Source organism: Epinephelus lanceolatus, chromosome 1 (genome assembly GCF_041903045.1).
Source record: "Epinephelus lanceolatus isolate andai-2023 chromosome 1, ASM4190304v1, whole genome shotgun sequence".
NCBI classification, from domain to species: Eukaryota; Metazoa; Chordata; class Actinopteri; order Perciformes; family Serranidae; genus Epinephelus; species Epinephelus lanceolatus.
The window spans coordinates 36,413,947-36,440,600 of NC_135734.1; the positions used below are offsets into that span (position 1 = coordinate 36,413,947).

At 39.3% G+C, this 26,654-nt stretch overlaps 2 protein-coding genes across 2 annotated transcripts; one reads left to right on the forward strand and one right to left on the reverse strand.

Annotated features, from left to right (window-relative positions):
* Positions 1–1,854: 1,854 nt before the first annotated feature.
* Positions 1,855–20,733, reverse strand: itcha (itchy E3 ubiquitin protein ligase a). Its single transcript, XM_033626993.2, has 24 exons — positions 20,608–20,733; positions 19,506–19,585; positions 19,003–19,144; positions 18,228–18,352; positions 16,991–17,122; positions 16,167–16,215; positions 15,822–16,000; positions 15,356–15,590; positions 14,414–14,509; positions 13,938–14,112; positions 12,577–12,646; positions 12,359–12,443; positions 10,863–10,991; positions 10,041–10,113; positions 9,823–9,894; positions 9,628–9,716; positions 9,204–9,363; positions 7,959–8,092; positions 7,262–7,402; positions 5,961–6,081; positions 5,730–5,834; positions 4,024–4,120; positions 3,852–3,924; positions 1,855–2,963 (listed from the first exon to the last, which is right to left on the reverse strand). Exons 2-24 carry the CDS (start codon positions 19,528–19,530, stop codon positions 2,864–2,866), a joined length of 2,607 nt encoding a protein of 868 aa, XP_033482884.1. The 5' UTR covers positions 19,531–19,585; positions 20,608–20,733; the 3' UTR covers positions 1,855–2,863.
* Positions 20,734–22,773: 2,040 nt separating this feature from the next.
* On the forward strand, positions 22,774–26,552 carry bloc1s1 (biogenesis of lysosomal organelles complex-1, subunit 1). The gene is made up of 4 exons (XM_033626147.2): positions 22,774–22,987; positions 23,162–23,234; positions 25,266–25,398; positions 25,933–26,552. The coding sequence occupies exons 1-4, from the start codon at positions 22,927–22,929 to the stop codon at positions 26,041–26,043; spliced, it is 378 nt and encodes a 125-aa protein (XP_033482038.1). The 5' UTR covers positions 22,774–22,926; the 3' UTR covers positions 26,044–26,552.
* Positions 26,553–26,654: the final 102 nt, after the last annotated feature.

The window sequence follows — 26,654 nt, forward strand, 5'->3', positions numbered from 1 at the left end:
GATGTTTGCACAGTTACAAGTCGTTGAAAAATTTTCACTTCACAGAAATTTTGTTTAAACTTAGTGTTTAAAATTGAAGTAGCTGAGCTTTTTGTACCTCACAGTGTTACCCACTAATATAATCGAGAACGACTAACTAATTTGTCAATTGGGGAAGTTAAGAACTGATTGAGTCAAATCGTTTACAAAACATAATCAAATAAAATCCTTTGGTAGATTTGTTTCATAGTCATCTTCTTAAAAGTGATACTCCACTTGATACTAAAAGGAAACTTTAATGTTAGTGGATCTATTTTTTGGAAAAAGACATGAAATACACTAATATACTACTTTACAAATCTGAATACCTAACACCCTATAAAACTAGGGCCACTTTATAGGACATTAATTCAAATCTTATTTATCAACTTAAGCCTGCAAATCCAAGGGGTCCACTGCTGGGGTGAACTAAATGTTATTAAGATATTAAACACATGTTCTACTTTGTAAGTATATTTACATAAACTGCATTAGTTACTTAACACATTAAACATTTAGGATTCGGTATCTTCATTATTGATCTGAGATAATACTTAAAGGGTAACTCAAGTATTTTCAACCTGGACGCTATTTTCTCTTTTTTTGTCTAAGTGACCAATGGAGACGACAATGTCTGACACCGGTCCTGAATTGAGCGAGACTGCTGCAACCAGCAGCTGCAATGTAACCACTTACATGTATATCATTTGTATAATGTCAATTTACGTCTGCTAAAAGTGCGTGTTTTGCCACTGACAGGTTTATGTTTAACCGCAAACAGCCCAGAAACTGCCATCATCAAACACACTAGACTCCATTTAAATAAAGACTAATTTAAGTGTGTATACAGCCAGCATATTTTCACATCTAACTGGGTAAATTAAGGGTTTTATTTAAACATAATCATAGTTGGTGATTGCTGAAACAGTGGAAACACAAACCAAGATGGCATTGTTGAAATTTTAAGTGTTTATCACGATGATAAGTTTACTGCCTTTTTAAATGGATTCTGACGAGTTTGGCAAAAGCGATTTAAGGGCTGTTTCTGGTTAAAAAAAAATGAAAAGAAAAGTATCTTACTCTTTAACAAAAGGTTGACTTCTGTAAGAACCATTTCCATAATTGTAGGAGCTAGAATGTGTATTTTACCTAAGGCTGCACATGTACGTTTGGTCACTTTATTTTACCTGTTCATTCACTGGCGTGGCGGCTTTTAGTCAAAGAGGGTGAGTTTTATTATATTTCATTTCATCTCATTTTGCTTTTGCAGTTGTTTGTCTTATAAACCACCATAAAACGCATCTTTGGACTTCAGCATGGATTTTATTGAATGAGTCACAGTTACGAGCTGACTCAGCCTCTTTGCGGCTTTTTTCATTCAGTAGACGCTACAATAATGTTGTTGGACGCTTAGAAAAATTATCTTGGCTATTCAGCTGTAAAAAAGAGCTCTTGGTGGACATAAACTGACGGTGCACAAATGTCCCGAGTCGCTACGCTGCAGCCTGTTTTGCAGTCTCGCTCAAGACTGGACTGATTTCAAAACTTTCTGTCTCCATTAGTCACTTAGACACAAAAACATGGGAGAATAGGGTCCACGTTGAGAAACACTGCAGTCATGCTAACTCTGGACATCTACCAGAGAATTGGCTACCTTTCAGTGGGAACGGGTCATGACTCAACAAATCAATGTTCTCTATTAGTTCTCTATTACACAATACACCCTAGAGCTCCCACTTCATTAGTAACAGCTTATAATTATCGAGAAGACTTCACACGTGTCAGTCTCCCAGACTGGTAATGGAACATGCTGATATCATATACAGCACAGATCACTGTGGGAAGGCAAAGTTTTCAAATCAAATCACAACCAAACCAGTTTCACCATTCACACTTGCCAATATGCAAATGTTCTCTATTTTATATTGAGAATTTAAATCAACAGTAAATGCTGAAACTTACCAAAGTGTTATAAAATGATCAAACAAATCACTGTTTGGCTCTATTATTGGCAAAAATTGTTTTCTACAAAACTATTGCACATAAAAATACAACCTCTCTTAAGAACAATCACAACCGTCTTACTGCTCACATAACTATGTGCAAACTAGTTCAAAAGTTCAACTCATTATAAAGTTAAGAAATCAGCCTGTCAAAACAAGAGAAAGTATCATATTAGCATGATCATATTTATCAAAGTTATTAAAAGAAACCACATATGTGCTACAGGAGTCAGTCCAATCAGTCAGCTGTTAAAAAAAAAAAATCATCCATTCATCCATCCTTACGACTAAAGAAAAATAAAAGTCTGAAAGACCCCAAACCATATATGTGCCTTTGATGATATGACCCTTTCTATTTAAAATCAAAAAGCACAAATATGGTTCTTTTCTCTAAAATCATTAACTCTAGTGCATAGACCCGACACAGCGGCTCTTAAGAAGTTACTACTGCACAGACTGACATATGTACGTGTAGAAACTGCACTTGCGCAACACGCAGCGAGTGCAGACATGACAGGGTGAGAGAGGCGTCTATCTGCCTCCATCGCCTGACAATGGGCTGACCAGGGCTAAGTGTAAGTGAGATCAGCTGGATTAGGGTGGAACTGATCATGTGGGTGAGAAGTGAAACAGAGTGCGGAGGATAAATGAACGTGACCGAACAGCTCAGAGACTTACTGCATATGAGAGTTTGATAGAAAAACGAGGATTTGTACGGCCATCTACCAGTTTGTAAGCAGCTCCTGGCTGCAAATGTTGAAAAGTGCTCTTGTCTGAAATGGATATGGCTCCTCTGAGCCCACACTCCTCCATCTTGTCCTGCAGCCCCTGCTCTTGTTGCATCACTCCTGCCCAAAGCCTTCTGTCTCCTCTATGGCGAACATGAGCTTCTCCTTCAGCTGCTCATAGCTCTTGTATGGAGGGAGGTCCAGACGATTAAAGCTACATGAAGACAAGAGAAAGATGCATGAGAGCAGGGTTGGGAATCACCAGAGGCCCCACAACACATTGAGTCATGCAATAATATATATGAAAATGTGCAGCCTATACACAGAATAAAAAAATGTTTTTACATTTCATCAACTAATTTTGCATCATCCAGCCTATCACCTTTTCATTTATATGTGTCGAACCTCAATAGCAATGGCTTGGATCTCTGTAGCTAAGCTAGCTATTCCAGATTTAAAAAAAAAAAGTCTTGGAGGACAATAAAGAATTAAACAGGGGGTGGACATAATTGTTTGCTTTTACCGCCAACCCTGCAAGTTAAAGTACCAAACAATCATAAATAGCCCACTGCGGAGCAGCTGTCTTGTGGTAAAGCATAATAATAAATGCTTATTTACATCTATTAGTAATGTTGATGGGCAAATTTAGACTTACTGTTACCCTTCAGTATAAAGCTCAAATATGTTCTGCGGCACCAGGCAGATTCTTTGTGAGTTTAAAGGCAATTGATTTCATCACACTAGTGGGCCACTAAAAATTTAATTTGTATTTCAATATAACTAATCTATATAAATAAAACAAACTGATACTTCATGTTAGCACCACCCAAAATATCCCTAATCTCTGCTGTATCATGTTTTCACCTGTATCTGTTTAAAAACACACTGTGCAGACTGTATTACTCAAGTATGATGCACTCTCACACAGTATTGTACAACTTCAAATGCCAAAAGGGAAGGTTGGTGACTGATTGAATCAGAAATGACTAAGAGGGTTTGGTCATGAAGGTTTAATCCTCCTCCTTCAGTTTAGATATGTGGTCACATATCTGAAGCCTGAGGACTTCTGTGGAAGTAGGAGAAGAAGAATAAGTGGCCTTACCATGTGTGGCTTCGTGGAAGCCAGTTCTCTTTGCCCACTTTCTCAATGCAGAACTTTTGAGGGCCGTTGCTTCCTGTATTAATCAATAACAAGCATAAAGGAGATTAAAATGGAGAAGTCAATACTGATGTGATAAACAGTGTGTGAGTGTGTATGTGTCTATTCTGCATACCCATCAGGTCAGCGAAGCCACCCACAGGAAGGCGACAGGTTCCTGTGACAAACTGCAGCAGCCTCATCCTCTTTTCGTTGTCCATCTCCTTAACGAACTATCAACAGATCAGTCTGTGTTAATAATGCTCTGCAAATCCAGTGTGACATACTTTTCTTCATGTTATAAGGAATTCATAACAATATATAATTCAACTTAATTCCCAAGTTTTTCTTTTGCTTTATTAAGAGTTTTGAAAATATTTGGACCCATTTAAGACTTGATGAGCCCTGTTTAATCTATAACACATGGTTTATAGTGCATTTTTTCACTTTTGCTAGTTAAACAGAGCATAATCTGGGCACAAAGTAAGGCGTGAGGGGCAAAGGGGTTGTTTTCAGTCCCTAAATTAATCACAAGTGTGTTTTGGATGTAACATGAATTTGTCATCTGCCATTCCCTTTAAAAGCAAAGTGTGCCTGCATTTGGTGGATTCAGCAAATTGGAGAAGTGACCGGTTTTCTGCTGAGAGTAATGCAGTAAGAGCAGTTATGTCACTGCAGCAAATATAGCGGCACATTTAGGCCCCAATCACACAGAAAGCGTTCCAGCAGCGGGAGGCATCTTTTTGTAATTGTTTTAAATGAGAATGAAGCTTTTCAACGCTGTTTTTGCATTGCAACACGCCTTGCACTTCTGTGCTCTAGGCGCCTGCCGTTTTTTTGCCCGAGCGCTCTGAACTCCTCGAGTTGAAAAAAACTTCAACTCAGAGCAGAAAAGCACCCCACGTCATTGTAGCTTTTCCCCCATTGTCCAATCAGATGATTGGACAATGGACAGGCATTCTGTGGTGGTCATGACACAGATGATTGGACAATGATTGGACAATGGACAGGCATTCTGTGGTGGTCATGACAACAAGTTTACAGTTGGTAAACAATGAAGGAGAAACTGGTAGTAGCTGCAAAACTACAAACTGTAGTCTTAATCTTAACAGAACTAAACTTTTAGCTTCTGAATAATCAATGAAGTTGCACTGCTCGTCATGCTTAAATGCCCACAACATCTCTCTTGAAGGGGAGTCAGACAGCAGCTCTGCTCTGTAGAATAGTATGTAATGTAATTTAATATTTTACTCATTAATGATGTATTATTTCACCCACAACCCATCTGTACGAGCCTGTGTGTGTAACAAGCAGAGTGTATGCGCGTCATGAACCTGCCTATGCAGGCCCATTTTACTATCTGAACAAGGCGCCCTTCAAATAGCAAGAAAATACTTTGCCTTTCTAACTTCAGACCAGGATTTTGTTAGTCAATGTTGCAATCACTTTCTGCTGCCTTATAACAGCAATACACCAACAATGTGCCTGAACACACCTCATTTTAATACCTATACACCCATGGGCAGTGGCCGTGAAGAGGACAACTACCTTGGTCTAAAACTAGCAATGACAGTTGCACCGTGCTGTGCACTGCTTTGTGCCTGGAGTAAGAAAAGGCCCACAGTCTCTGAAGTGACAGTAAAAAGCGATCTGATTCAGTCACAACACCTTAGAGCTCAATGAAACTGAAATCCTGAGACATCAAACTGCACTACTATTGCACGGTATTAATAAACTGTATTAAAAGTAGAGCAAAGTGAGAAGGGGTGAAAAAGAAATAGTGTTTTCATCTTATTCTTTGACTGAACACTTCATTCTGAGTGTGGAACTGTATGTACCAACCTGCCAGAACCAGAGGATCTGTTTGCTGCTTCGGGCATAATGCCTGTAGATTGTGTTTCTCTGCCAGTCCACCAGGTCTATCTCCTGCATCCCACACAGCATCACCTACAGGGAAATAAAAAGATATTTAATGCTCAATTTTTTTCCTGCAGAATCAACACTGACGCAAACATCAAACTCTCCTGGTTCTTTGGAAAAGCTTGTAGTGACTAAGTCTAGTTGCATCAGTACCTCTAACTCCTTAGCATCAAAGTATTGAAGGTATTGTTGGGGCAAAACTTCATTGAAGCCCTCGAAGAATGCTTGAGTCTGTTCCTCGACACCTCTGGACAGCCTCCACTCTGCCACCAACCTGCAAAACAGAAATATGAAGATAAACATTAAGAAAAAATAAAAACTAACATACTGAAGGAATGAAAATTCATGGATGCTAAAAATAAGGAACTTTACTTCATGAAGTTTTAAATCATCAAATAAAAGTGTAATACCATTTTCTGATTTTAAGTAGTAACACACAGCAACTCTTTTTTAAATGCCATACATTTATTGCTGTGTCTATACAATAGTGAGTTTATTCAAGACCATTACCTCTTCATTACTTATTAACACTTAATTTCACATTATAGGAAAATGGGAATACTTGGCACACATTCTGTTTGCTTATTATATTGCTCTTGTTCTGTGCCGTTAACTCATTACACCAACCTGTGTTTTTCTTTTTACCAATAAGTGTTTGTTTGTTTTTTTTTGTTAGTTTTTTTACTGATGCCTCCTGTTTGCACTTTCCCTCTGCTGCTGTCATGTTGCAAATTTTCCACTGTAGGACGAATACAGGATTATCTTATCTGATTATTATCTACAATATTGTCAGAGTTTGACTGTGTTACACTATTGCAAATCTGCCTGGGCATGGCTGCATTCACACCAGATCAGGTGTTACAGCAAAACCGCCACTCCTTCTATTCATCTCAATGTGGGTAGAGCGTCCAGGCTGCAGTGGAGGGGCCCCCGCAGCAAAAAGGTGAAACAGAATCAACTTTTTGAGAAACATATTTAGACATCATGCTAAGATGGTCGATAAGACTGGAAGACGGCCGCAGTGCACGGGAAAAAGTAAAATGAGTTTATATTGTTAAATATTATAGTAAATCAAAGATAAAGTATGTCGTAAAAGCTTGTATGTACTATCCCAAGGACTCGTTTTGTTTGTGTTTGCATGCACATCTTTTTTTGGCAGTAAAGGTAATCTAATGGAATTCTAAATATCTTTTTAGCCACTATAAACAAACTTACAAAAGACAAATAATCAGTCGCTGAATATTTTAGCTTCTATAATTGGTCTCCACCCTCCACTCCCCAACAAATGTGCCATTTAAGTGACTCTCACACTGTCGCACAACCCCGCAGCTAATCACACACCTGATTTGGTGTGAATGCGGCCCATCAGTGTTGTGTTGGATATAAAAGCAGAGTGTTAATGTGGTAGTTGAGGACAGATGGTGGATGAGAAGCAGCAGAGGATGCAGCTGTACCTGATGTATTCCTCCTTATTTTCCTCAGTGACTTGGATGTTCCCTCCATCTGGTTTCAGCTCGTGGGTGGTGACCTCCCCCAGGATCTCCTTGTCAACGGAGAAGAACATCTCCAGACCGCACTCCTCTATGTTATTATCCCTGTGGGCCAGAGTCATTATCATTAACAAAAACAAATTCCACCCACCAGTGCTTGCAAATATGTGGCTACGTGCCAGACTATTTCTTGGCCGCCACCAGCTAAGTCTCAGCTGGTTACCTAGCAACTGGTCTGGGGAATAGACTGGCACATAACCCAGGTATCGATCTTTAATCTAACTCCTGGCACAAAGACAGCAAATAAGCTCATTTCCCAGCCAAAGCTCCACTGACTGCAAAAAAAAAATACAAAAGGGGTCGAAGTGTAACTGGCCTCACGTTATTGATGTTGAAACTGTGGTAACTGGTTAACAAATTCACCTTGTTTGTTAAGAATATGGTGCTTATATAGTTTTATTCAACCATGACATCTTCTTCAATATGAAAAACGTTTATGGTACACCACAGTAAATGACCACCATGCTATTTTTAGTGATACAAACATGCTAACCTGCCCGTCCACTCATGCAAACCCTCCCCATGGACACCGTATTATATACCTGTCCATCAGCTACCCACCAACCAAATCCCACATTATTATTTGTATCCCCAGACCTACTTGATCCAGATGAGTGAGTTGTAAAACTCTGGATCTATGGACTCCAGGTCTTTGAGAGCCAGAGGTTTGTTCAGAATACGCTTGTAGAAAGGCAGGGAGAAACCTGTGTCGATGAATTTGCCGTGGAACAAGGCCTGGAAAGAAACAATGCAGGATAGTCAGGTGAACAAATGTATTGACAACAACAGAACAAAAGAGAATTAGAGAATTAGATTTTAAAGACAATTAATACCATCGCATTCGGTTCAAATACTGATAGAGCAGACCGGCACTGCATCATCCCCACGGCCCCGCCCCCTTTTGGGGGAAAGAATCATGCTAGAACAATCCAGGAAGTAACCAAAACATTGAAGAAGAGTACACTTGCAAGGTAAATGTGACACTTTCTAATGTCACAATGGAGGGACAACTACACAGGTTGATTTTAGCGCTGCTCATCGTGGACTATATTGCTGTCATTGTTCATTTTAGTCAAACCATACAGTTTGAAAACGAGGCACGGCTCCAACTAGAAAACAATGTTTTGATGCATTGGATGTGCTGAATGTGCATATTAAGGCAGTACAGGAGGAGGTGCACATTAATAATCCTCCAGGACTGTGACATGCTCATGTTTAACCCAAACAATGTGTCATGTGACTGCAGTTGGTTCAGATCGAGGTCAGAACAACGTTCTTACCACAAAAGTACCATACCAGAGTTTGTGTGTAACCAGACCAAGACCACCTCTTCAAGAAGGTCTTGGTCCGGTTGTTTTGGTGTGAACATGAGTGTGATTTCTGTGTTCACACCTGCCCAAACGAACCACACTCTGGGGGCAAATGAACTTGAGTTCGATTGAACCAAATCAAACAGGGCAGGTGTGAAAGCACCCCAACCGGATGACTGTGTCAAATTTGAAGAAATTCCCTCACAGGGTTCTTGAGAAATCCCATTCATAAGAATAGGATGGACAAATGGATGGGTTGGGAGACTGTAAGGAAATGACGGCGATCACCATAGATTTGTGTAAGCTCAGGCAAGGTCGCAAAATGATTATTAGACGTATTTGTTAACAAGAAATAAAAGCAGACAAACTTGACAAAATTATAATCCAAACGCACTCCAAACTGCACTGACATCCACATGATCTTTCTTTTCTATTCCGGAAAAGGACGTGTAGCCATGATGTTTTGTTAAGTACCCATATGTGCCGGTTTGGTCTACGGCACGCTAAGTAATCGTGTTGATAAATAGTGCATGTACCATGGCGATGAAGCGTCCTATGAACTTGAAGTACTTGAGGTGATCAGGGTTGATGTAGGAGGCAGGGTTGATCTGCAAACAGTAGTTGTCCTTGCCAGCGTACTCAAACAAACAGTACATGGGGTTCAGTACTTCATGAGAGAGCAAGAAGAACCATTCCCTGTAAATAAAAGCACACAGGACAAATAAAACAAACAAACAAAAACAAATCAATTAAGTGGAAGTGGTCTTACTGGTTGAGGTGGTTTTGCAACCCCCTGTAGATCAGGTTTTTAATAAGAAATCAGAAGATGATGTACTGTTATAATTGCAGTAGGTTTAGTGAGGCATGGGTGGTGTCAAAAAAGATATGAATGAGAACAAAACACGCCTTAGGAGTTAAACAATAAGACACAACAAAAAAAAAAAAGTCAGTTGACTTTACCTGGCCACACCGCCGTAGTCCAAACCCTCCTCTCCAGGGAAAATAATCCACAGTCTCCGCCTCAGATCTTGAGGGTGGAAGCTCATGATCTTTGAATGCAAACAAAGACTTACAACAGTTACACACCCCGAACAATGACAAGACAATGCTGTTAAACAGAGAACTGGGGAAAAAAGACGATACTGAAATGATCACCTGTTGAAATGAATCCTCAAACAAGGTTTTCCGGGAGACGGTAATCTTAATGTGCTGAGGCATCGACAATTGCTGGGGGGGGGATAAAAAACATTAACTATACATTTTAGAAATTCTGAATGCTTTGAACACCCGTGAATATTAACTTCCATCTTTGCACAGATACAACAATCATGGGAGATAACAAAGCAGTTCATCGCCTGTTGTGCAGCACATACCTGACACCAGAACCTGAAGTATTGCACTTTGGCTTTGAAGTCCCTGACATAGGTTATCTGCGGCCCGTTCTCACTGTGGAAACAACAAGAACCAGTTTTAATGTCCATTCAACAAGCAGATTTAGTTCATGTATGCATGTGTTGGGAGTGTAACTGCTATCTGTCTCAATTGTACAAAGCACCTAAATATTTTCCTTTAAGTCCGAGTTAAGCTGTCCTTGAAATAAAATCCGTTGCACAAAACATTCTCCTGTCTTCTCCTTCTTAAAATGTTAACTTAAGGATTTAAGTTTTTCTCCTTATATTGGTCTTATACTAAAGGAACTGCTTAAAGTTTGGAAAACCCACAAAGAATCTTAGTAGCAAAGTAAGGACAAAAACATAAAGTACCCCTGACTCCATCTTAACAGCGACATGGCTCAGTTTATGGAGATAAATGAGAAGGCATCCTGAGAAGCATGTTCCACAACTGGGAGAACCCAATGATGAGCAACTGATTTTGTGCTATTAATTTGACCAGAAGTCAATTTATGATTATGGCTGTCTAGGATTGGATCAATCAACTTTCCAAAGCTGTGCTCTTCCAGCCCCTTTACAATTAATGATTGCTCTGTGGTTTTATGCAGCGGGATGTTTCCAGTCAGTTACTGGTGAGGTAATTCATGTAAGCCTTAAGAGCATTACTAAAGGAGCAAACTAAAGGTGCTTTGTGCAGCTGGCCCCAGAATCTTCAGGCTACAGCAGTTTTGTAAGAAGGCAGGTGACCTGAAGAGAGTGCTGCTCCTGTAAATGGCGCATTTCAACATTAAAACGTGAACTTACAGTGAAGATTTTCCTGTGCGAGGGTCAATGTAGGTTGTTGTTCGCCTGTTGTGGTCGACAAAGTAGGGAATACCATCCACAGTGAACCTCATCTCCCAGCCCTCTGGCAGGGGCTTGTCATTCAGCAGCCTGGATATGTATATAAATATATAATATAAATACAAAACGGATTTACATCAAATACAACAACTGTTAAAAAGATAAACACACACAGAAGTTGCACTGCAAGATAAATTAGGGAATCAAATTCCAAAAGAAAATGTGCACCAATAACCAAGATATACACACAGGAACATTAATAATTAATGTCCACATCAAAACAGGAGACATTAAAATGTATGCTATATTTGTGCATTCCCCAGAATAAATGACTGTCCTGAAGCAGAATTTCCTCACAGTCAGGTTTTCTTGATATACACAGCGTCACATGTTATATTCAGATATATCTCTTCAGACTGATATTATCATCAAATATATTTTATTTTGCTCAGTGAAGGTCTCTATTCATTCTTTTGAAAACAAAACACAGAAGTATGTCATTTTTGTAACTTGTACTTGTATGTCTGTATGTACATGTACAGTAGAATTATAGTTGCTATTGCCTTTACTGTTGATGTTTTGTTTGATTTATTTGCTAATCATCATGTAATTATTTAAAAGGCACACCTGATGGCAATAAAGCACAGAACAAATCTGATGGGGCAACATAACAAATGCGTAGTTTGCTCCTTTTTGGGTTTTAATTTAAGCTGTCAATTACATAAATGTCAACTTGAGTATCCCGACGTGCGTCTGAACTTTGATTTTCTCTTTGGTTCATGCCATACTCATTAATATCTTAACTCAGAAATTTGATCGGCCTAACAGCGGGAATTTAAAGGTTAAAAAACATGCCCCCAATATATAAAAAGCAGGGCTTCCTCCACACTGCTTCACAGTCATTACATAGTGACACTTGAAGAGTGTTTAGCCAGATGCCCTTTCCTTTGTCAGCACATAACTTCCTCATTAGTAGCAGTTTATTAATGATTCAGTGCAAGCACAGCTTAGAGCAATTATCTCCTACAAAAACAATCATGTCTTCATCTAATTTAAACTTTTTACTTTCAATACTTCCATAGCTCCAAGACTGTTTGTTTGTGTTTGTTCTGTCATTATTCACTTAAAGGTTAGGCTATATTAGTTTGGTAGTACTGTTAAATCTTTGCGCAGATAGAAGTAATTACCCAATTTAAAAAGGTTGTTTATTCCATTTATTCTTAAACTTAAAAAATGAGCAAATATATGTCACTACATTCTCCATTCTTCACTCTTCTGACTGATTATTGACTCTCAAGTGTTGCAGAGACACTGGAGCTGAACGACTTGCTGACACATTAGCGCCTCTTACTGACAATATAACATAACTGCAACTGAGTTAGGCTGAATCATCAAATTCAGTGAAATAGAAAGTATGACAGTACATAACACACACAAATGCACAGGCATACACTCACCCTTGCGTCCTGGGGTCTTCCCACTGTGTTGTCCGTGTCGGGTGATGAACAAAATACACTCTGCCATTTGTGTCAGTTCTCTTCTCTGACATAAACAAACAAAATGAACACATTTTTAGATACTATTCAGAATCAGTTTGCTGCCATGAATTTCGACTAACATCACAGCCCTGAAAATATCTTAACTGTACTGTGACTACAGCTACAATGATACTTACCCCAACCATGCGGCAGAGGTCCCTGCGGGTCAAACTCTTTGTTGGCCGTGGCAGCCAACTGGTCTTGGAGCTGAGGTAGAAACAGAATGAGACACATTTAGATAAAGTCTAATGAAAGTAAATCCTGCTTTTGTCAACACTTTGTGTTAAAGTAAACAGACCTGTAGTATAGTTCAAATGTATCATGACCCGATAGCATTCTTATCTCTGTTCCCACTGGGTGCTAACATTTTGAAGTTCCTCGACCATATGAGGATGTGTGTGTGCTGCTGTAGACTGTGTGAGCGACTGCCTTAGCGGTTAACGAGAGTCTGTCCATGCGCAGCAGCTCGTTCTTTGGCTCGGGGGTCGTGAATGTTACTGTGTTACTGTAAGTTAGGTTAGTTCCTACAGGTGTCCATCGTTCACAGTGAATTAATCTTTATTTTAGCTCCTTCAGCGGACACGCCTCCAGCATCTTAGAGCAGAAAATACTATTCATTTTTTCACAATTTTGAAAATTGATATTATATATTCTCTGTGTATGCTCATTTCACATTTTATTTTTGCTTAACCCGGACTTTAAAACATACTAGCCATAGCTATCCATTATTTGGATCGTACTCAGTCAGCCATTGTCATCCCCATTTGAGTCCATTTCGGACCCGAGAGCCAAATCAAACTTCAAAAACAGCAGTAGAGATGTCACACATGTAAATTCAGAAAGTAATGGCAAAGACTGGGACAGTTTACAGTAGTGTATCCCATGCTGATAAACCCCCATGGTGGTTATGGTTTAATATCATTTTTGTTGTGATTTGATTTACTTTCAGAAAATAATGCACAGCCGAAAATCACCGTCTAGGGTTTAAGCTCTGTCCCTGCAAGGTCTGCATGTTACTTCAGTTTGGGAAGCAAGCCAAAAATGTTGCGAACCAGATATTCTCTTTGTCCGAAATCACGTGTTCTGCTTAATGTTACTTCACTTGGATGTTTGAGTTTCACTGTGCATAATGATACCCAAAAGCAGTTTTCACTTTCATCTGTGAAAGTGTAAAGTTTCTCTGTGCTCACCATAAATCTCAGTTTAACACTCACAAACATGATTTTGTGAACATGAAATTAACAGTATTTGCATATTCATCAACACTGGATCTTTTTATGGGATAAGGAGTAGATGCAATTAGACTTTATAACCAGGTAAGTGAACTCTTTCGTGATCAAATCATATTAAACACAAATTACTATGCAAAGTGTTTCTATAGGTCATAAATCATGTTTGGATGGGATCTTTATGTAAATTGGAACAAATAAATGTTAAGACTGCGCTTCATGTGCAGTGGATGTATTAAACCCAGTAACTATACAGTCACTGCTCTCACCCCGTAGATGAACCTCTGGTTAAACTGCTGCATGGCTCCCTGCAGCTGGCTGCGCTGGTGCTGCCACTCTTCATAGTTGCGCACCGACTCCTGCGTGGGGCGTTGCCACGTAGTAGTTCGCGTTATGTGGTCAACATAGTACACCCTACCCATCGGGTCCACCCTGCGCTCCCACCTACAGAACACAAAGTAAAAAGACGGCAGTGCTGAGTTGACAATGTAGGCAAAATGGTAGCTGTGTTGCAGGGCTCCACCTGACATCCATATGAATATCAGACACACAAGCGGATTTAATCTGTTCTAGTATTTATCTAGTAAAGACAATTATGAACAAAAAGAGTGCAGCTCTACAGTAATCGTAAAAGTGGCTGTGAAATATGTCTGTACTGATCTGAGATTACTTTTATTCTGTTATAAGGGCCAAGCAAGAACCATGTTAGTGTTGATAGTAAATGATGAAACAAGTGCTTTGGTACCCTGTAGGCAGAGGATCAGGCCTTTCCCAGGTTGTCCTTTTCTCAATGTGATCCACATAGTACATCCGTCCGTTCTGGTCCACCCTTTGCTCCCACCTGCAGAGACAATACAAATGAGTGAGCAAAGACAAAGCATAGGAAACCGGGTTCAGATGTACGTCAACTGCCAAGCAACTGGACTGAGTCACTGGAAAACTACCATTCATTAAAATACCTGGAACATCCCTGCATATTACAATAACAACACACATAAATATTTATAAGGCTGCAGCCTAATCAGCCCGTTCAGGATGCTGCGATCGCAGCAATTAACGCAAACTGATCCGATGCCTGTGAATTTGTTGCAACCTTGCAATTTTGTCCAATCACCGCAACTTTTCCACAAATTTGACTATTCACTGTAGTTTCCCGATCACTTCCAATCATAGCAGCGAGGAAACAGAACACAGCAAAATTACAGCATTGATGTTCTGCATCAAAGCAGGAGGAACTGTTTGACAATGCGCACAACGTTGTGATGGAACACAAACAAAAGTCATTAATTGACAAACACTTTTATAGCGCAAAACACACCCAGGAAATGGCTGAAACGCTTCACAACAGACAAAACAAATCACCATGACAGGGGCTGTTGCATCCAGATCTATTACATGTGCTGAAATATTCAAGATGAGTTTGATCAAATATGCAGGGTTTGTGGAAACTTCAGTTTAGTTTAAATCACAAACTCAAAATTAATTGTGGAAAAAAAAAAGAAAAAAAAAAATCACATAAAACAACATGCATCGCAATTTCTTATAAAAGCTGACATGAAATCAGGCATTTTAGGCCGCGACTATCCCAAAAAAGCCTACAAGATCCTGAAGGGACTTTCTAATATGCCTATTAACAGTGGTTACAGTGAAGACTTGCAGAAACATGTGTAGCGCATTGTTCTTTTACCCTGGTGGCAAAGGAGCATTGCTAATGGGTGTGATTCTGGGAGTTGTTGTGGCCAGAGCTGCTGAGGCAGAGGTCCCTGGTTTGGGGCCACTTGCTGTCTGTGAAGAAACTGCTGTCGCTGCTCCAGCGCCTGAGTCATCCTGCTGATTCGAACACCCACTAGCTGACGCCTGAGAGGAGCCATCGGAAGCTGGACCTTCGCTCAGCTCACTAGGGGAGGAACTGCTAGAAGAGGCTGTGGAGAGGAGTGGGAGGAAGGCAGCGAAGAAAACCTTTAAGTCTGTGAATTAATTTGCAGAGGTGTTATTTGCTTTGAGTGCAGCCGTTTAACACAGAGCACTCTATTTCTGTACATAAAACAAAACCAGTGGTATGTGAGAATGTAAAATGGCTGGTATGTCAAATTGTAACAGCTAAAGAAATGTAGCTATTTTGTAAAGTCTCAGATATTGTGTGCTTTTCGTACTTGGTGAGGCAGCTGGTCTGCGAGGCGTAGGCGGAGGAGGCCGGTCTGGTCTGGGAGGACGTGAGGCATTGGAGCCCCCTGGAGATCGGGAAGGAGAACCCGTGCCATTGACAGCATGACCATTAGGTACAATAACCCACTCCTCTGAGTCACTGGAGGGAGACGTGTCTCTGCTTGACCTGGGGATCAACATATTTTCTTATGTTATTCTACAGATATATGATGCGCAATTTCTATACATAAACACACACACTCTACAAGATGTATGCTTTTGATTTACCAAATCCATAACCCAAGATCTGCACAAAAACCATGCAAAGGCCCATTAATAAAAGTTTACTGAACCTCTTGCCACTGTCTCCATTTTGTCGTGCATTTCCATTTGGAACAACAGCTAGAATGACAAAGAAACAAGAAGACAAGTGACATCATTATTTAATAACTTGAGATGTTACTGCAACTGTTGGATTATTTGGGAATTGTGACCAAGATATGTATGGAGAGTGACGTAGTGCACGATGACAAGTAAAGTTAAGTATGCGAAAACCAATTAAATCATAGATATTTGGTATTTCTGCACTACAATTTTTTTGTTACTCAACAGCTGACATATATGCTGAGTAAGGCTGGCTATTGCCTCTAATCTCCTAATTAGATGCAATTTAATTTTTAATTAAATTAGTTGTAAATGTTAACTTGAGTAACCTTCAAGCTATTGTCACTTTACTTTCTTGACTGCGGTCTGTCTGCTCTGCTGTTCATTCTGTGCTTGTACGTGCATTTGTGTGTGTGGTAGCAGCTGCAGACCTGACACACACAGAGCGCAAGGGCGAGGCTGCGGCGTGATTTAAATTACACCAGAAATCAATGAAGATTGATTTGAATCATTTAAATCGATTATTTAAACCCAGCCCTAACGCTAGATATTCACAATGAGCTAAGTTGGTTGATGTATCACTTAGGCTCTACTAAAAGATTCTGGTCAGCAGCCAAAATTAATCGACATCCGCAGCCTTTTTTCAAGAACACTGATGACGATATGACAAACTATGAAGAGAAAGGAAGAAGGAATTTAAAGAATTCTGTGTATCTGTACATGGTTCATGTCCTCAAATTGTTCCTGTGATTGACCTTGTAAAGTGTGCTTCTGTCTGGGTGAGATTCCTTACCGTGTTCTTTCTCTGCTGAGGCGAAGGTTTCTGGGTCTACCTGCATGCCGTCCAGACAGACTGACAGGTCACCTACAATATCCCGGGGGTCTCTGTCTGAGCACAGCTGCAGTGTCTGCACCACCTCACACACTGGGGAGGGTACAGAATTCAGTGTTTAACAGGCGCTTATAATTTGCAAGACTGACATCACATCTCAAGTACACTCATCGGATAAATGCCCACACTGACCTTCACAACAAAATGAAACCAGACGATGCTAAGGCTGCACTGAGGTAGAAGATATTGCCAATGAATGTACGTACTAAATCCGAGATTACATTTTAGAGACATTTTCCTTTGCAGGGCCTCCCTTACTGGCCATTCATGATCATCTCACTCTCAAGGTGTTTGGTTATTGTTTTATGTCCTGCTGGTGAGAGTTGGGTGCTCTAAAGATGTCAGTGTCAGTCACTTTGTCAGCTTAATTCACTTAAGTCATATGAGGTGTAACAAGTTGCATGACCTCAAGGGGCTACTGGCAGGATCTTTAGAATCTTGTTTTTTTATTGGCGAATGAAAAGCAAGCAGCCAAATAGAATATGGACCAGTATTTATGTCACATTGCACATGCCAAGATAAACCACTGAATTTGGCTGTAACACATTCAAAGCAAGCAGAAGGTCATAGGCTTAGGTGAGTCCTGTATCCCAGGGGAAAGAGAAGCTAGTGAGTACTGTGCATGTGGGTTGCTAGGGTTATCAAAGCCCAATAAAACATTCTAGTACAAACACAGGGAGATATGCGCTCTTACACAAGTGTACAGTGTCTACAGTGTGTGCGACATCTGCCAAATAAAATATGCTGCTGACAGACTCAGACACGCAAAGTGAATACTGAAAGTTTGGATTACAAAGGATACAATGTTTTATTATCTTGAAATAAACACGCCATGTGGTGGGAGTTTTTATCTTGAATACCTCATCATATTCTGTGGGAATCAACCCAGAGAGCCTGGAAATATTAGCTTCATACTCTGCTCCTTGGACAAGACATATTTTCCAGGCTCAAAGTTGAAATGACAAGTGACAGTACGAGTAAACTCTACAAAACAGCCTTGTGCTATAAAAAGATCACAGCTGTCTTATGCCAGTAAAGGGAAAAGTGAGTGGAGAGTTTGGGTTGTAATCTTTTTGTTAGATATTTCATATAAAATTTAATATTAAAATTTAGGAGAAAGAAAGTGGCATGAACGCACGTTTCAGGTCGTTGGCCTTTAGGGTCTCACTGATCTCCAGTATGGCCATCCCCAACAGGATGTCTGCTTTCAGCGTCTGGTGGCTCCAAACACGAAAGATCAGCTTGCTGACCGGAGTTACAATTCTGTAGAGAAGTGAGAAAATGACAAGATACAAGTCAACACCAGAGAAAAAGATTATGAATGATCTGCACTAATGCTGAAAGGATTTATTGCTGACTATATAATAGCTTTGAAAACATACTTTTGTAATAGGTGCTACATCACCAGAGAAAAAAACAGGCAAAGAGCTGTGGCATTTGTTTGCTTTTTTCAAGAGGTAGAAAACCCACAACTACCAGAATGCACTGCACTGCATCGGCCTAAATAAACACTCCAGCTGGCAGGTGATGTGATGCCAGCTTGTCCGTTTTGACACTGGAAACAATTTGGCGGCTAGCTGGTGACAAACTATCTCATATCAAATGGTGAACTAAAATATATTTCTGATAACACTGAAGCAAGAAAAAGGCAATGCAGTAACATAATCTTGGTTCATATTTGATCAGCACTGCTTAGTTTTACCATTTGATCAGAGTTTTTTCAGTCAGCACTCACATCCTGTTCTCAAACTCTCATATTACAACTAAACCGTGCACTAAAATATGTTTCTCTAAACAGTTTAGGTGAGAAATAGGCATTGCAGTAACAAAATCTTGGTTTATGCCAGATGAGCAGGGAGATGTTCGCTGAACTGGTTTCTCTTTCCTATGACAAACACAACAGTCATACTCACACTGTGACAGCCTGCTTCCATTTGGGACTATGTGTGTTGTTGCACTTCTCAGTCCTCTTTGACTGGCCATCCACGGCTACCTCAACATACGGACTGGGACCAAACCAGTTCTTTTTGTTTTCCTTCAGCTTGGCTGAAAGCACTGGATAGGGGAGAATACCACAGTGAAATTGCAGGTGATGCAACTTTCAGTAGATCTGATCAGCATTTATAAGAAGTTGCATTTGGTAAAGACGCAACAACATGCTAAAACCATTAACCTATAAACATAAACCACCACTTCCTGTAGTCTCCCTGTGCTGAACAAACACAACAACAGTCAGTGACAGCTATTTAGGCCTTATTATTACTACAGGAACTTAGGCCTAGTTAGCAACCAACATCCTGTAGCTTCCTAGACACAAAGTCAAACAATACTGAGCACTACAACTTCATCACTTTATCAAATTTCTGTCTCATTTAGGTTAATAGACAAGCTTACAAATCTTGCAATACTAACTTACCTGTGACTTGTAATTGGGCCTTCATGGTTCATCCATAACACTGCAGCCTTGTTTGGCTACACCGAAAGGACCTGCAACAGCTGCAACCAACGACATCAAATGTAAACATGGGACACTCTATGCAGGTAACCTACTTACAGAGTGATTAGGCTATTGGGTTGCGGCAGTCAGTGGAAAGTAAAGCCTGGCTTTAGCAAGTATTGATGGGGCTGCCTAATAAAAACAAAGAGGTATGTTTGATAGTATCAGCTATGTGGAGACATTAAATGTTTGTAGACATGACCTACAATTTTGATCTCCATAATAAAAGTTAAGCTAAATACTTCAGGTCAATTTAAACTAAACTGTGCACACACTTTAACATAATTTGGATTGTATATAATCCCACTGACAGGCAGACCCATTTAATTACTATTTAACTGAGGCTAACTTGTCTTATACAGCAGTATTTTACATATCTACACACTCCATATGAAATTTAAATGATGTCAGACATACAAACTGCACGTAACCAAGTGACTTGGTTTAATCTTATCTATTCCAAGAAACCACCGTGAACCTTTCATAACGGAAAATCCCCTCCTCAAATTGGCTCACTAAACCTTTCTTACTAATCTTTGACAGGGCAAGAAGGTTAATTAAAACACTAGACAAGAGGGTAGGTTAATGTAATTTAACGAAAAGATGTTAAGTGTATCAAACAGTGACATAAAGTTGTCAACAGGGCGAACGTGTTCGCTGCTATCTGTACCGTGAATGCAGCACGACTGTAGCTTAATAGCTTTATCTGTCAGGTTAGTAGGGGGTTAGCCAGGATTTGCTGTCAAGACAACATCAAACACTAGCCGTCCCTGGGGTAACTGTTTCGACTGTGACATTGTTAAGATGTATTACTGTCTATAATGTAGATATTTTGGGGGAATGAACCGAGAGACGTTGAGAAGTTCCACCACCTGGTGCAACTTTGTTCGCCGACGTCCTGAACACCGAGGCTTTAGCTAACGTTACTATTGCTAACACCGCCCGGCTCCTTGAGCAGCTTCGACCGTTCACTCAAGTGAATCTGACACCTTTCACTCGGTGAGAGACTAGATGACCCTACCTGACAGAAGCAGACGATAAATGGCAACACAGACTTCAGTTTCAGCTATGGTTAGGTTGTTGACAGGTAGCTGCCTGCCATCAGTACAGCCCTGTGTTCCGCTAGCCAGAACAAGACCGGCTTTTCCGGAACGAATTTTTCAAAATAAAATGGCTTCTCAACAGCATACAAATCTCTTTTTTGTAGAAAAATTACTCTGTAACTATTAAATTAATCAAAATACAGTCATACACTCTGTTATATTTAACCATGAAAGTATTCTTGGTCTTGAAAACAGTAGTTTGACAAAACTCTCCAAACTTAAAGTGCACTAACCAGCTTTTTCATGAGCTTTCAACAACACCACAGGTTCATTATTAGTGGATGGAGTTTGTTTTGTGGGTATGGAGATGGCTCAGTCTGACTTTAACTCTACCCAAAGTAAATTGAACGCTGTTTTTGTTCTTTATTTAGTACCTGTACATGCATGGTCTCATTTAAAAGGTGACACTAAAGTTTTCCCCAACAGTCAGAATGCTTCTGTCATTAAATTATACAAGTTTCAACCAGGTTTCAACACACTCGCCGGATTTTTTTTTCTTGAAGAAAGATGCTGCAGATGACTGTAACTGGGAGGTATTAGCTGGTAAACACTATGGAACCAAAGTATGATAGCTTATCTAGTCCAAGCCCAAATTTCACAACAGTACTACAGAAAATGACTTTTTTTTTACACATGTTTTTCTAAGGGTATGTCTAGGCATTTCCAAAAAGGATATTCTGGAGACTCCAAAGGACCCTTGGTAACTGTGATGACATACCTATGGTAAACAGGCTGTTACTCTTGAACGCTTCAATGTACAGTTATGATTTTGGGCTGACAATATCCTCTCAGGTATACACAATCACTATCAGAATTACTGACACAGAATTACAGAAGCATGAACACATCAATATGCATTTTTGTAACTTTGTGCATAAAAAAATAGTAAAAACAAGTGTTATAGTGGACAAGCAGTTTGTATAAGAAATAACAGACATCAAACTATATACAAGTCTTCATACACACACATTTACAGCAACCAATTTCGCATTAATTCACAGTAAACTATCTACATCTATTTACATATCTGTCAATATTTGCATATCTGTTTACATATTGGGGGGCATAGGGCTCCTCTCCTGAGGAGGTACTGTGGTTCTTCCACTGTATGTGGCTGCTTGCTTGCTGGGGTCTGGAATAGATGTTTGACAATAATGTGTAAATAACTGTCTCATGACTATTATGTATCTGTGGCACTTTTAGAACTGTGATATGGTTAAAAGCTCTGGAAAAGCTATTGGACCTCAGGTTGTGATTGTTCTGTCAAATTAAGGATTGTGTTTTCTTTTTTATTTCTTATAGTAATGATTTATAAGAGAGTAAGGCAGTTTTGTGGCTGCATTATTTTATTATATGGTCTATAATGCAGTTCAGCACACTTAATCTTTAAGTTTGTCCCAGCTTTTGTGGGTGCTTTCAGTCTTTTCACTTGCCTATCGGATATGTTTGTGATTTGTTATTTTGCAGAACATCCTTGTCTTGTTGCACTTATTTCACTTCATTATTATTATTATTATTGTTGTTGTTTTGTTGTTGTTGTTGTTGTCGTTGTCATTATTATTATTATTATTATTATTATTAGAAGCAGTAGTAGTAGTAGTTAGGCAAGGCAAGGCAAGGCAGCTTTTATTTGTATAGCACATTTCATATACAAAGGAAATTCAAAATGCTTGGCAAAGCAATAGAATATAAAACATAATTAAGGATACAGAAAAGAGTAAAGAGAAAAAAAGATATAAAAGGTAAAAATAAGTACTTAATGATTTACAATTTAAAAAAAAAATCACCATTAAAACTAGCAAAAGTAGTAGTGGTAGCCATAGTACTATTTCTAATTAGTCCGACTTTTATTTTGAAGGTTAAAACGGTATGACGTTAAGATAATATTGACGTCACCACTAAACATTCTCACAATTTAATTAAAAAAAAATTATATGCCTCAAAATTGTGAATAATCATTCACTGACACCGTCTGCTCTGATTCCAACTCTGTGTGTTGTGTTAATTAACAACACAAACATATTAACATTACATTAATAATGATCAATGGCGGCAGGCGAGACGCCATTTTTGGGCACGCCCACCACTGCTGTCGTCCTCTAGCGTCTCGTGACAGCGGCTAACGTTGTTCTAGTCAGCTGATAGCACCTCAACCGTCTCTGTTTATAAAAGCCATGTTATTTAGCTAGTTTAAAGACACGAAAATATTTGCGAATTAATCTCAACGAGCCCTGAAGATGTTGTCTCGTCTGCTGAAGGAGCACCAGGCGAAGCAAAATGAGCGGAAGGAGCAGCAGGGTGAGTGAATGGGTAGCTGGTTAGCTAGCATGCTAACAGATGCTAAAAACAAAGCTGATTGAGTGTGTTAAAAGGCCCCGTAGGTCCACTGTAGTACTGCTGATTTACCTCTCTGTGTGGGTCCAATATAGTGCTGATGGTTTGCTCTGCTGTGTTAATGTTTTTCTTGCACAGAGAGACGGAGGCGTGAAGCTATTGCTGCAGCCACCTGCTTGACAGAAGCCCTGGTAGATCACCTCAATGTTGGGTATGGCAATTTCATCTCTTAGCCCCCTGCTGTTGTTTTCGTTTGTCTGCTGAGGTGTGGCAGACACACTGTTGTTGCATTTCATAGTTGCCTGGTAATGATAGTGGTGGTAGTTTTAGGATTTGGACGTGGGATATGCTGACATCTTGACACCCTCACAATGTAGGGAGTAACCTGCCAGTAAAAGGTAAACACTACATATAATTTTGTGAAATTAGTATATGAAACTTTTGCCACCTGACCCTCAAACACACCTTACAGAAGCCTGTACCTTTATCTAGCTTGAACTGTAGCTGTGAAATACCTGCACCAGCTAGGTGGCTTTATTTATGTTGTTTAGGGCTGCAACCGATGATTATTTTAATCATTAGTTAATCCACCAAGTAGTTTTCTCAATTACTCATATCAATCAATCAATCAATCAATCAATTTTATTTATAAAGCCCAATATCACAAATCACAATTTGCCTCACAGGGCTTTACAGCATACGACATCCCTCTGTCCTTATGACCCTCGCAGCGGATAAGGAAAATATGGCCTGTGAAAGGTAAAAAAAACAACACTCAAGTAGGTCTGTTCTATATCTTTTTTTTTTTTGGTCCAGTGAACATTCCAAAACCCACATACATTCAATTTACAATAATATAAAACAAAAAAAAAAAATCACATTTTGAGAAGTTGAAAGAAGTGAATGTTTGGTATATTTGCTTGAAAAATGAATTAACCAATTAATTTATTATTATGGCCATTCATTTTCTGTCACTTGACTTAGCAATTAGTCTACTAATCACGACAGCTCTACTGTTATTAGGGCTGTACTAATGTTTATTTTCATAATTGATCAATATGTTACTTTTTAGGTTGAAGTTTTGTCAAAAATATATTAGAAAAAAATAAAAATAATGAAAGAAAAAAAATTGACAACCCATTGTGACATTTTCAAATGGCTTTCTATCTCCAAGCAACAGCCCCAAACCTGCAGATGTTTAATTTAAAATAATAAAACACAGAAATGGTGTGAGAGATGAGAAGATGGAACAACAAATGTTTTGCATTTTTGCTTTGAAGGTCATTTAAATGATGAATTGATTTGCAAATTACTTTTCAGTCGATCTCTAACTTGTAACATATATGCTACCAAAATACTATTATTATTATTATTACTAGAATATTATTTGCCCTGTATCTTCTCTGTCTCACTTTCGCTCCCTGTCTCTCCATCTATGTAAATTTATTATGTTGATGTGTTCTGTAAACACAACATCTATTGCACGTCTGTCTGTCCTGGAAGAGGGATCCCTCCTCAGTTGCTCTACCTGAGGTTTCTACCATTTTTTTTCCCCGTTAAAGGGGTTTTTTTTTTGGGCGGGGGGGGTCTTTATCTGCTGTGAGGGTCCAAGGACAGAGGGATGTCATATGTTGCTAAGCCCCCTGAGGCAAATTGTGATTTGTGATATTGGGCTTTATAAATAAAATTGAACTGAATTGAATTAAATTGAAAAATTGAAATCGACAAATCATTTTAGCGTTGCAGTATATGTTGTGCTTGACATACATTGCCTGTATAGACTGTTTAGGTTCCATGGTTCCTTAGCAGATTCCCACCAACCCACCAACAGCTCTTTCTGAGCTAATCAAAATAAAACAGCCCATTCTCAGCAGGGCAGAATTGGCCCCATGTGTGACACAACCAGAAATAGTACATTAAGACCGTTAACATTGTAAAAGTTGTGATGAAAGCAAGACAATCAGCTTAAAGAACAAGAGTGAGATGCAAAGACCATTGTTGTTCTGTTCCTGTATGTAAATGATTATGACTAAATCCTTTACTGACATGGTAAGACTTAGTAAAGTTTAAATATTATGGTGTGTTTTCAGCGTAAATGTACAAATTAATGGCTTGGACTTTGGACTATCAAATACAAATTCCCTCTTACATGCCATAATTGACATATTGCTCCACAATACTGTATTTTCATGTATTAGTGATACTGTAGCATTTCTCATTGTTGTTTTCTGTTTCACTTTAGAGTTGCCCAGGCATATGTGAACCAACGTAAGCTCGATCACGAGGTGAAGACTCTCCAAGTGCAGGCGAGCCAGTTCTCCAAGCAGACTGCTCAGTGGATCAGTATGGTGGAGGGTTTCAATCAGGCCCTAAAGGTAAGACATACTGTATTGGCAAGACATTAATCCAAAAACAAGGCCCTTATTTTTTTTATTGTAATACGCAAAGACAAGGTCTGTAACAGGATATGAGGTCCTGAATATCGTACCTAATGCAGTCGCAATCAGTACCACATTTAATTAAGCAGAATGTAATAAGAGTGGGTTCAGCACTACATTATACCGAGCACTATGACTCAGTAATATCACAAGTATTGTTTAATGTAGATTTAATATCTGCTGTCGTATCCCACTGTGCGCCTTGTTCAAATAAAAATAATACCATTTAAAAACATTTTTGCTGCAAATGGTGAGCGCAGTGACTGGTCAAAATATCTTCCAATTGCTTTATGGGGTTTACTAAAAGCAGATTAGGTTGATACAGGTCCTAGATCTTAGTGGATGTGACAGGTGGTGAAAGCAATTCATGAATGGGTTTCCACTCCAAGTGCAATTATCCAGCTTATATCATCCTCACAGCCTGTTGCTGGTGGTGACACTAATTCTGTCTCTATACTGTCTGTTCAACAGGAAATTGGGGATGTGGAAAACTGGGCCCGCAGTATTGAGATGGACATGAGGACCATAGCCACAGCTCTGGAGTACGTGCACAAGGGTCAACTTCAGTCTGCTTCCTCATAAACTTCACGGTGGGACATTCACAGCTGAAACTGAACACACTGGAATGAAAGAGAATTCCAGTTGACTCCAGTCAGCACGATGCAAACAGCAGTGACTTTGCTTGTCTGCATGCTCCTTTTAGTGGGCTAATGCAGATCGGTTACTCTGTTCAGAGAAATGTCAAAGTCTGAAATGGCTCTAACATCTGTTTAGCACTGAATTAAATTCAGTCTGTAATTGGGGGGGAAAGAAAGCTATGTGAGTTTGGAATTTTGAAAGTGCCACATGTAAAAACTCAGTTCACCTGCTTATTGTATGTTTAAGGGGTCACAGACAAATTTGCCACACATGTCCTTGTTTGTAGTTTCTCCTAAAATTATGATCCTTAAATTATGTATGTCTTTGGTTGTGTATTTTATGTCAATGTAAAGTGAGAACTTCACTGCTTTTGTCAGACAACTTTTGTTACCATTTAGAGATGGAACGGTATTTTTAATAAACGTAACACGCTATTGTTTTTTCTTATCAAACAAGGCTGAATAGATTTAATCTACCACTGAAGTGTATGTTTATGTAAGGCTTCATAACAGCTGTTATGCAAAGTGGAATTAATAAGTACAAGGAAAAATTTG

Excerpts from the sequence above, each read along its gene's own strand:
- itcha (XM_033626993.2), bottom strand. The coding sequence starts at position 19,530 with ATGAAGGCCCAATTACAAGTCACAG. Across the intron at positions 12,444-12,576 it reads ACCTCTGCCGCATGGTTGGG|AGAAGAGAACTGACACAAAT; the intron begins GTAAGTATCATT and ends TGTTTATGTCAG. Across the intron at positions 6,082-7,261 it reads AATAAGGAGGAATACATCAG|GTTGGTGGCAGAGTGGAGGC; the intron begins GTACAGCTGCAT and ends TCTGTTTTGCAG.
- bloc1s1 (XM_033626147.2), top strand. The coding sequence starts at position 22,927 with ATGTTGTCTCGTCTGCTGAAGGAGCACCAGGCGAAGCAAAATGAGCGG. Across the intron at positions 22,988-23,161 it reads TGAGCGGAAGGAGCAGCAGG|AGAGACGGAGGCGTGAAGCT; the intron begins GTGAGTGAATGG and ends TTTCTTGCACAG. Across the intron at positions 23,235-25,265 it reads GTAGATCACCTCAATGTTGG|AGTTGCCCAGGCATATGTGA; the intron begins GTATGGCAATTT and ends GTTTCACTTTAG.